General features: G+C 38.9%; 2 protein-coding genes and 1 pseudogene across 2 annotated transcripts; 2 read left to right on the forward strand and 1 right to left on the reverse strand.

The window, feature by feature from the left end:
• Positions 1 to 1,694: 1,694 nt before the first annotated feature.
• LOC141817060 (peroxidase A2-like) lies at positions 1,695 to 3,604 on the forward strand. Its single transcript, XM_074704751.1, has 5 exons — positions 1,695 to 1,940; positions 2,048 to 2,239; positions 2,392 to 2,554; positions 2,651 to 3,004; positions 3,317 to 3,604. The coding sequence occupies exons 1-5, from the start codon at positions 1,695 to 1,697 to the stop codon at positions 3,442 to 3,444; spliced, it is 1,083 nt and encodes a 360-aa protein (XP_074560852.1). The 3' UTR covers positions 3,445 to 3,604.
• A 2,065-nt stretch (positions 3,605 to 5,669) lies between these two features.
• LOC141817058 (peroxidase 54-like) lies at positions 5,670 to 6,380 on the forward strand. The gene is made up of 2 exons (XM_074704750.1): positions 5,670 to 5,952; positions 6,054 to 6,380. Exons 1-2 carry the CDS (start codon positions 5,707 to 5,709, stop codon positions 6,378 to 6,380), a joined length of 573 nt encoding a protein of 190 aa, XP_074560851.1. The 5' UTR covers positions 5,670 to 5,706.
• A 1,215-nt stretch (positions 6,381 to 7,595) lies between these two features.
• Positions 7,596 to 9,733, reverse strand: LOC141817059 (DExH-box ATP-dependent RNA helicase DExH11-like; annotated as a pseudogene).
• Positions 9,734 to 10,901: the final 1,168 nt, after the last annotated feature.

The following is a 10,901-nucleotide window of genomic DNA, read 5'->3' on the forward strand; positions in this document are numbered from 1 at the left end:
ATTGTAATTCCAACAAACTAACCATATTCTCTAATAAAAACAAGCTCCACATCATTTAATTTCTTTTGTGTGTGTGGTCGTGTGAAATTAAACTATCTTAATTGTAACTTTATGGAAGATAAATTATCATATAATTTTCTATGCCACTGGATAAACAAGAGTTATCCTGATGATGACGGTTGTCTTCCTAACTATGCTAAAAATTAATGTTAAGACATTTCCTTCTTTGAAACTTCTCATACACAACTCTCCTTTCAGCAATTAAATTACACCAGGACAAAATCATTGTCTTTCCTGTGCTTCAATAATCTCTGCGAGGACAAAGAAACCTTGGAAAACTATGCATTGACCTCAAACTCCTCGTCATAAATGACACACATAATGAAATTAGATAACGAGTCATCGAAAACGTGTGACTGAGTATTTCCATGCAATCACATCGCTAGCTGATGCTGACTCTCTTGATTTTTCTGCCTTAATAATGCCCTTGGAAGATAACACAATTGATGCAGAGTTCATGTCCATATGCTATCGATCGGCTCCGTTCACAGTTACAACAAAAAAAGCAGAGTTCATGTTCATTTGTAAATGGACTTTTTTTTTCTTCAGAGTTTAAAATTTCCAGTTCATGCCCCCAAAAAGCAAGAGAATTCGAACTGGGCACGCAAAACCGTCAAAAAAAGCTTTTATACATTTCCTTCCCCCACATGTCACTATACTTTTGAGTGCAGGGTTAACGGGCTAAATCATCAAATCTTCACTGCCATTGGCTCTCCATATATATATATATATTTCTTCTTCTCATCGTTCAGAACTTGGTTCTAGATAAGTTAAGGATCATATCCATCAAAAAACATTATTTTTAAGATCTGTGGTTAGACTTCATAATAAGTAGATTCCTGTTCCCTCATTTTTAGTCTACTTTTATTTGGGTGCTTGATCTGGGTTTGTCAATTTGTTTGTTTGACTCTGCATTTATCTTCCCTGCCCTGCAGTTGAGTGAAATTAGGAAGGGGAACGTAAACCAGACGGTCATCGGTAAAAAAGTCGCCGATAACAAGGAGGAACTGGAAGCTGGTGCCGAAGACAATGATGTGGACAATGTGGGCGACTCAGAAGGCGATGAGTTCGAGCAGGAAACTGGTTGACACACACCTCCCTGTGTCTACTACTTAAGCACTTCTTCAATCTGCAATGTTTAACATTTTAAATTGAAACAGATGTTTATCGACGCGAAGTTAATGGTCGATTTAGAATTTAAACATGCAGGAAGAAGCAAGTCCATGTGACAAATCCTTGGTTTCCAAACCCAGCCCGACACAACGAGGAGGCAAAGTTAATCAGCACAGCAGCAGAGCAGAGCAGAGATGCAAGTTCACAGAAGCAGCGCGACCAGCAGGGAACAATCTCTGATCGCCGACAGTGTAATTATTCCAAATCATAGTCATGCACTACTAGTGCTTCACTCCCTCCCTCTACAAGCCAGCCTGCAAGCCATGGATAGTTGGATACCGAGACGAGTAGTGCTTAGCTCCCTAAACGTCTATTTTAAATGTCAAGTGAGAACTTTCAAAGGCTTGTGAACTAAGCTATTGTCTGTCTGTCCCTTAGCTTTCATATATGTATTTCGCAGCTATTATAAATAGCGGTCAGTCGAGGGGCATGGTATCGCAGTTGAGGATAACAGCACAGCCATGGCTTCTCCCTCTTCTTCCTTCGCTTGTCGGTTTAGTGCATTATCGGTGGTGTTGTTGCTGTTAAGCTTCGTAGCCGCCTTGCATTTCGACAAGTGCGAGGTTCAGCTGAGCCCGACGTTCTACGACGGCACTTGCCCCGACGTGTCGGCCATCGTGCGCGAGCAGTTGGTGCTCGCACAGCGCTCCGACCCTCGGATCTTCGCCAGCCTCATCCGTCTCTTCTTCCATGACTGCTTCACTGATGTAACCACGCGTAGCTAGTTGTTCATCATTCATTTGAGAAGCTCGATCGAGCTGTTAGAAAAGTGAATATTAATAATTAATATTTATTTATATGTTTCTTATTTCAGGGATGCGACGCCTCGCTTTTGCTGGATGATGCCGATGGAATTAAGAGCGAGAAGTTTGCTCCTCCAAACAACAACTCGGCGAGGGGTTACGAGGTCATCGACGCTGTCAAAACCGCCGTGGAGAGCAGTTGCCCCGGAGTCGTGTCTTGTGCTGACATCTTAGCGATTGCCGCCGAAGCATCTGTCTACTTGGTAGGAATATTACTGCTGAACGAATATTAGTTTCCCGAACAAATTTTTTTTGGTCGATTAAATAATTTCTTATATATTATTTATACAAATAATAAATTAGTCCATTAAATTAATTTTTTTTATATTTACTGAAAATTTAAATTGTTTAACAGTCGTTCGGGCCTTCGTGGACTGTGCTACTTGGAAGAAAGGATGGAAGAACAACTAACGTCACCGCCGCTAGTAGCCTCCCTAGTCCATTCGATAGTGTCACCGTCCTCCAGCAAAAGTTCGCCGACGTTGGCCTCAATAACACTGATCTTGTCTCCTTGTCAGGTATATCGCGCTCACTGTTTTTTTTTTTTTTAAATGTCTTCTTTTATCCATAAAAGCTAAGGGAAAGTTGATTTTGAGCCTTATTTAACTGTGCAGGAGCTCACACCTTTGGGCGGGCGCAATGCTTCACCTTCCGCCACCGGCTCTACAACTTCAGCGACGGCAACCCGGACCCAACGTTGAACCCAATCTACCGCGCCAAGCTGCGGCAGCGCTGCCCGCAGGACGGCAATCGCAGCGTGCTCAACAACCTCGACCCCGTCACCCCGGACGTGTTCGACAACAAGTACTACACCAACCTTCAGAAGCTGAAGGGGCTGCTCACGACAGACCAGGACCTTCTCAGCGCCGCCGACACCAACGCCTTCACCGCCCCCGACGTCAACCGCTTCGCCGCCGACCAGAACGTCTTCTTTGACAGCTTCGTCGAGGGGATGATCAAGATGGACATCTTGATCATCCCCTCGACGAAGCTGTCAAAGAAGACGTTCTGGTCGGCGGCGAAGCGGTTGACGTCGGGGGCGGTGAAGGTCGGCGGCCTGAGAAGGTCCTGGTCTGTCGTGAGCAGCCCCTTCAGCTTCTGAAGGTTGGTGTAGTACTTGTTGTCGAACACGTCCGGGGTGACGGGGTCGAGGTTGTTGAGCACGCTGCGATTGCCGTCCTGCGGGCAGCGCTGCCGCAGCTTGGCGCGGTAGATTGGGTTCAACGTTGGGTCCGGGTTGCCGTCGCTGAAGTTGTAGAGCCGGTGGCGGAAGGTGAAGGATATCGCGGTGCTGACGGGGAGCAGCGGGGAGATTAGGAGCAATTGCCGGGTGGTGAACGGAGCAAGTGGCGGCCAGTTCGCGATCCGACTGAGAGACGACGAAGCTTCCTCTGCTGAAGAGATTTAACTGGAATAGATCTGTGCCTTGTGGAGTTGATGAATGAAATAATTGCTTGAACAATGTTTAGTGTGATCAGTGGGTGACTGTTTGTTCAAGTTCGTTCCTAATGCATGACTTTATGATTTGGATTGTGAATTCTATCAATTAGTTGGAGTTGCATGGTTAAGTCATACGCCTGCAGGCCTACGCTACAAATAATAAGGGGATATTTGCAAAATTCACCAATCATTTCCTTCCATCGTTTTATCAAAGCCCAAAATCTCCGCGCCATGGTTTCTCCTGCCATGGCTTCTGCTGCCATCTCCGACTCCGCCGCCACCACTGCTACTGCCCCCGCCTCGTCGTCCGTCCTCACCTCAGCTTCTCTCCAGCATCTCCATCCCCAGGCGCGCTTCTGTTCCCAGATCCTCGTCTGCAAACGCCTAAACTCTACTCCTCCTCCTCCCGTCCTCCGCCGCCGAAGAGCTTCCTCTACCACCTCCTCCCACCGTATTCCGATGCCATCGTGACCTTTGCTTCCATCACCCTGCAGACTTGGCCGTTCGAATATGGCCCAGCCCATCCGATGGTCGCCCAGGTACGATATTACTCACTTTTTTTTGGTTTGATAAAGTGAATCAAGGAATCTTCATCATTAGAATTGTTGCATAACTCAGTATAGATTTCTAAAAGGATCTTTTTTCTGGTTAAAACAACCTTCATTGGTAGTCTGTTTGATAAGCTTACAAGTGAATTTTGTATTAAGTGTGTATTTTGTCTGTAGCAAGTTTGCAGTTTTTAAGCATGTACATGAAACACGTTAAATGATCAGATAATTTTCTATGCCACTGGATAACTACTTGTTCAGAAACGGATAAACAAAGTTATTCTGATGATGACGGTAATCTTCCTAACTTTGCTAAAAATTAATGTGGAGACATTGACGGATTGAGTCTTCGTTTGGTGGGTTAATACACAATTAATAACACATACAATAATTATCATTAAAGAATTAAACTCAATTACGTCATTTAATGCATGTAAGGAAGTTTAGATTATTGGTTATGAATTGAATGTATAAATCTAATAATCCGGTTCGTTAATATTAATGAGTTGTTAATATAATGAATTATGAGTTTTATATATTGTGGATGATCCTTTCAAGATGAGCTAAGGTATATAAGAGACTAGTCCACCTACATTTAGGTATATATGTTCAGAATTGTTGACTTTTCTTTTTCACTTTTTTTTTCTCTATTGAGATAAGAACTACGGTTGTTGTCTGATCCCTACAGAAGGTCATTTATAGGAGCTTCATGCACGCGACAAGTAAAAGACAATTAACTTTAACATTGGATTCAGATCAGTTTTTGATTCTCCATTGCATTCGATTTTCCAAAGTAATCTTATATAGATAATAATAATTAAATCATGTGGATACATCCTTTAGTTCAATTTCTATGACATCCTTTAATTCGATTATTATTATGTATCGTAATTCCTTTCAGACATTTCCTTCTTTGAACTTGTCTTACACAACTATCCTTTCAGCAATTAAATTACATCAGAAATCAAAAATTAATTCATTGTCTTTCCTGTGCTTCAATAGTCTCTGCGAGCCCAAAGAAAGCTTGGAAAACAATGCATCGATCTCAAACTCATCGTCATAAATGATACTTAATGAAAGTAGATAATTAGCCCTAGCTAGAAAACGTGTGCATGACTTGCTATTTTCACGCAATCACATCGATCGCTGATGCTGATTCCTTCGACTTTTCTGCGTTCATGATGTGCCTGGAAGTTCTTCGGATCAGAATAGTATTCTTCCACCTGCTCAGAGCACAATTAATATGATGCAGTGTTCATGTCCATATGCTAACGGCTCTGTTCAGAGCTTCAACAAAAACACAGAGTTCATGTTCATACCATAATTTTCCAGTCCATGCCCCCAAAAATAAATAGACGTCTAACTGGGCACGGCACGTAAAACCATCGACAAATGACTTTTCTGCATTTCACCTCCCACATGCCACACAAGACTTTTGACGGAGCACCGGCACAAAAAAAAAACAAATTAGTGTGAAGGGGGTTTCAGGGATCGAATCTCCACTGCCATTGGCTTTCCCTCCCTAAACACTTTTATGAATAGTGAAGCGAGAACTTTCAAAGGCTTGTGGACAAAGCTATTGTCTGTTAGTCTGTCCCTTTCATGTTTTACGCAGCTAATATATATAGCAGCCAGTCGAGGGACATGGTAAAGCAGTTGAAGATAACATCACAGCCACAGCCATGGCTTCTTCCTCTCCTTCCTTCGCTTGTCGGTTTAGTGCGTTATCGGTGGTGTTGTTGCTGTTGAGCTTCGTAGCCGTCTTGCATTTCGACAAGTGCGAGGCTCAGCTGAGCCCGACGTTCTACGACGTCAGTTGCCCCAACGTGTCGGCCATCGTGCAGGAGCAGTTGGTGCTTGCACAGCGCTCCGACCCTCGGATCTTCGCCAGCCTCATCCGCCTCTTCTTCCATGACTGCTTCACTGATGTAACCATGAGTAGTTAATTAGTTGTTCATCATTCATTTAAGAAGCTCGATCGAGCTGTTAGAAAAGTGAATATTAATTATTTACATGTTTCTTATTTCAGGGATGCGAGGCCTCGCTTTTGCTGGATGATGCGGATGGAATTCAGAGCGAGAAGTCTGCTCGCCCAAACAGGAACTCGACGAGGGGTTTCGAGGTCATCGACGCTGTCAAAACCGCCGTGGAGAGCAGTTGCCCCGGAGTCGTGTCCTGTGCCGACATCTTAGCGATTGCCGCCGAAGCATCCGTCGACCTGGTAGGAATTTCCGCAATTTTTATTTTTTTTCCATTTGGTCGTCCACAGACTAAGTCAGGAATCAGGATAGGCTCGACAGCAAAGACCCTAACTCCCTATGTAGTAATTCTCTTATGTAAAAACACACATAGTTAATCAAACCAATGACATGAGTACCTCTCTTTTTTTCCGCCATAGCAGGTGTGATTTTTAAAGATTCCGGTGTTTTAAGTGTTGGGATCGTTCCGGTGCATTGTGCGTGTTTACACATTTCATAAACGTACTCAGTGAAAATAAACTAATAATTACACCTAATTATTACAATAAACGCAAACAAATACAGGATATAACAAGTACATGCATACTTGAAATTTTAAAATTTTATAGAATAATAAATATTTTACGCGTACTTGATAGATGACGTTGAACGGAATTGACATGAGAGGCGGATACGCAGTAAAGACCATTGTCTATTTTGTAGTTATGACATCAAAAATTACCATTTAGTTTAATCACTCCCTCACTCTTAACCGGAGAGAATTACTACACAGTGAGAGAATTACTACATTCTTGGGTCTTCGGCAACATATGCATAAACATACATAGTGAGAGATAATATTGTATATTATGATATGTGGTTGGGTTTAAAATAGGATCCAATTATATTAAAACCATAGTGCGTATTGATTATGTGGCCAATTAGGAGGGTTGGATATGTGAGCTACGTACATATGTGGGCCAAGTTTCAAGTAATGGGTTAGATATGTGAGCTACAAATTGATCAAACACGTTTAAGCTAAGTGAATAAAAGAAAACACCAACTTAGTTTATGGTAATTAGTATGCATCATTCTATCAAATTATTCTACATTATATGTATTGTTTAGGCTGGTTATTCAAATGCATCGTGTAGGTGCAAATATTTCCAACGGAATGCTAAAGGCAAGTAATAGCACATTTCACTCTCCCACCTAGGTTTCATTTGTACACTGTCCAATTAAGAGTACTAACTTTACCATCGTCACTACCACTTGGGTTATAAAATTTCTTAGAATTTACTTATGTGGGAGATACAACAGTGATTAGTGAAAAAAAATATTAATTATAGGTGGGAATGTGATAATATAAAAAACTGTGGGCAAAGTGTTAAATGGGCAGTATCTTTACCATGGTAAGTTAATACAAATATTAAATTCTGAAACCATAAAATAAAAAGCAGTCTGATGCACAAATTTCTCGTCAATATGAGATCCCAAGGAAGGATCGAATCATATTGGGTCTATTGTACACAATTTTATCCTGCATTGCAAAAGGTTATTTTCCTGACTCGAATCCGTGACCTTGATCACACGGTAGTAATTTTACTATCGCTCTAAGGCTCCCCTTGAGATTCTTCTAAAACCATATAGTTCAAAAAACAAAACATCATTTTGTAGATATAATATAATCATACTACCTTTTTTTTTTGCATAAGCCAACTTAGGAGTAAGTGATGGCTCAGAAGTGTTGTTCTGTTGGAAAACAAGAGAAGACATAATTGCAACTGCCTCTTCAGGCTCCAGATCATCCAATTGGTTCTCAAACAAACATTCTGTGCATATCAGCTCCTCCCCAGAGTTCATTTCACATGCAACCCGACCCTTTAATTGAACAACAAGATCAGAATCAATACAGTGGATCTCCTTGAGCACATCAATCTGCATATTGAGATTTGAGACATAATGAATTAGTTTATTTAAGGAATCAATTGGTCTGAATGATCCTAAGGAATATAGGTAGACAAAAGAAAACAATAGTCAACATAATAAAATTTTGAATATCACTAGTGAAAAGCTTTACATCGATCTCAACAGAGGGATAAAATTTATAAAGCCAACTCCAAATAATTGGGTAGAAATATGGCTTGATTATGATGATGAAGGTATATCATACAAACAATTACTCAAATTCAATCCAAACCAACACAAACCACAATATCATATCTATGAGTGGTTTCCCATCAATTTTAGTAACAAGCTTACTGGCTAACAAATATATACTAGTTTTTGAAAACTGCAACAAGATAGAAGCTAGTCATGTCAAAATTCCTTTCTAGAACTATATTTGGAAGAACACTATTCCAACATTAATGTCAATAATACCCAAAAGATCAAAACTTTAAATCATCAACCAAGCACAGGCAAGGAGAAAACCCAAGCTTCAAATAATATATATCTACTTCTATAATCCCATGGTTATTGCAATCTGGCCTTTCCATATCAGCGTTTATCTTTGTAGGCGCAAATTCTTTTGATATTGAAACGAAATTACAATGCATTCGGAAGAATGGAGTATATTTGAACATACCCGGCCTTGAAAGTCTGGCATTTGCTGAAGAGCATCGTCTGACATTTGGAATTTTAAAGCATTGACTTCTTCTTTGTGCCTACTTTGCTCCTTCATCAACATGATATGTTCATTCAACTTTGTGCAACCATGGCATTTGTTCTCACTCATATTTTGCAAAAAAATCGTTGTAAATATGATACATTTGCACAAGAGCCATATCTTTCAATTTGAGATCTAAGAAGTTTGAAAAAAATACACATTAAAGAAAGAGAACTAAAGAAAACAATATTCAAGAGAAAGGGGTCATGAATCATAGATCTTTTTCAACCCAATCATAAAAGTTTAACTGCCAGCTTACTTCACTTGTCACATGATTACAACAACTCTCATATAAGAGAGTAAAAGAAGCAGTCCAAAAACAATTCAAGTATGATCCAAATATGTAATATGAAACACTGTCCAATGACTTTATTATTCTATGCAGGGCACATATATATTCTAATATTGTATTTTCTTTGACCATCATATCTGTATTTTCTTTTTCTGAGTGGATTATTGCCCTAACTACTTAAATTCAGTTCTCTTAGAATGAAATTTTAGTTTCAATTTTTTGACAGAAGATATTTGTGAGCTGCGATGAAAAGGATAGCCAGGATACTTGCAAGAATAGCTATATACACAACAGAACAGTCATATGGCCTTTATGACTGTAAGGAAATAAAACACACCTTTTACAGCATCCAGAGCAAGAGGAAATTTGTTTCCATCAGGTTTATGTTTTAGCAATTCCTGAACAGTTTATGCAATGTTGCTTGCATCCTCAAGAAGTCGCACCTGATCAATCTTGATTTTGCAATTGCAAATAGAGATGATGTCTTTGTTCTCCATTTCTGTAACTGCATAGTTAATACCAGAAGCACTACCATAATGGGGCAATTTTATGTTTATAGCTCCAGATCCTTTCCTTGAAGTAATGGATGAAAAGTACTCTTCTTCCGTCCCACGTTTTCCTTTAGGAGTAATAAAATAACCTTGTTGAAAACTTTGATTCTCTTGTATTTTGTTCAAGGTAGATGAAGCTTGCATGGACGAAGTAATAGCAGTAGTCAATACTAAAATGATATATTGTTTATTAGCAGCAGCAGGAGTCTTCAAAACAACACCAAGTAAGTGGTCTTCTGCCTACCATTCAGTCAAAATATAATCCCAATAAAAAATGGCATCCACAGGAACAAGTTTGTAAAAGTTGAAACATGTGGAATTTTAAGAGATAAGTGTTTATATATAGACCACCCTAGAGAAGATATTATTGAATATGTGAATGAAAAAAAAATATACTATTGAATTTTATTTAATAACTATATTATATATTTGAAAACTCATAATCAAAATCACCAATACTAGTCCCAAGACTAGATGAAAAAAGTTGAGGATTACTTTAGGTTGTCAACCAACATCAAACACAGACGAATGTTCTATGAATGAATCTATTAAACTATTATTCTAATACTAAGTTGTGCTTCAAAAGAAACACGTTGCAAGGTCTGATTGCAATGTGGCCGCTACATCTCCATGTGCACTTGATTGTAGTGTAAAATATACAAAAGTTCTCATACCATATATTGGATAAAAATAAACATTATAGCAATACCGATTCTCTTACATTTTGAACATGGAACATAGGAATGCTCACTAGTAAAGTATTGGAGGTAATAGGTCGATAATTAAGAGAAAAATTAATATTTTATGTTTACAAAAGATAAAATGAATAGGAGAGCAAGCAAAAATAATAGAAAACTCAGATTTTAAATTATAATACACAAGAAAAAGTAAATCAAGAAATGGAATAAATATTGTTATAGATAGTTCGTTAAAAAATAAAATACTAAGAGTAGTTAGAAAGGGAATAAGATTATAACTCTTAAAATAATGGTGGTAAAAGAAAATGTCAATGTAATTAGCATATATGCACCTCAAATAGGATTAGATGAAGACACCAAATATAAATTTTAAAAAGACCTAGATGAGATAATATAAAAATGTTCATCAAACGAGATCATTTTAATTAAAGGAAATCTAAATGGACATATAGGAGTAAGAAATAAGGAATATGATAAAGTGCGGGAGGGTTAGAATTTTAGAACAAGAAATAAAGAAACTATATTAGATTTTACAATAGCATATGAATTTATAATAGCCAATATATATCTTTTTATACTGATCATGGATGAACTCATTGGAAATATCAAGGATATATTGTCATGGTGATATTGTTTTAATAGATGAGATATGTAAAGGAGTAAATCTAAGCTCAAATCTTGGCGAAAAACAATGAAAGTGAAAGGTTTTA

The sequence above is a fragment of the Curcuma longa genome, unplaced genomic scaffold (genome assembly GCF_044706935.1).
Source record: "Curcuma longa cultivar G26 ecotype Majalengka, Jawa Barat unplaced genomic scaffold, ITB_CL_G26_1.1 contig_19210, whole genome shotgun sequence".
Classification (NCBI taxonomy): Eukaryota; Viridiplantae; Streptophyta; class Magnoliopsida; order Zingiberales; family Zingiberaceae; genus Curcuma; species Curcuma longa.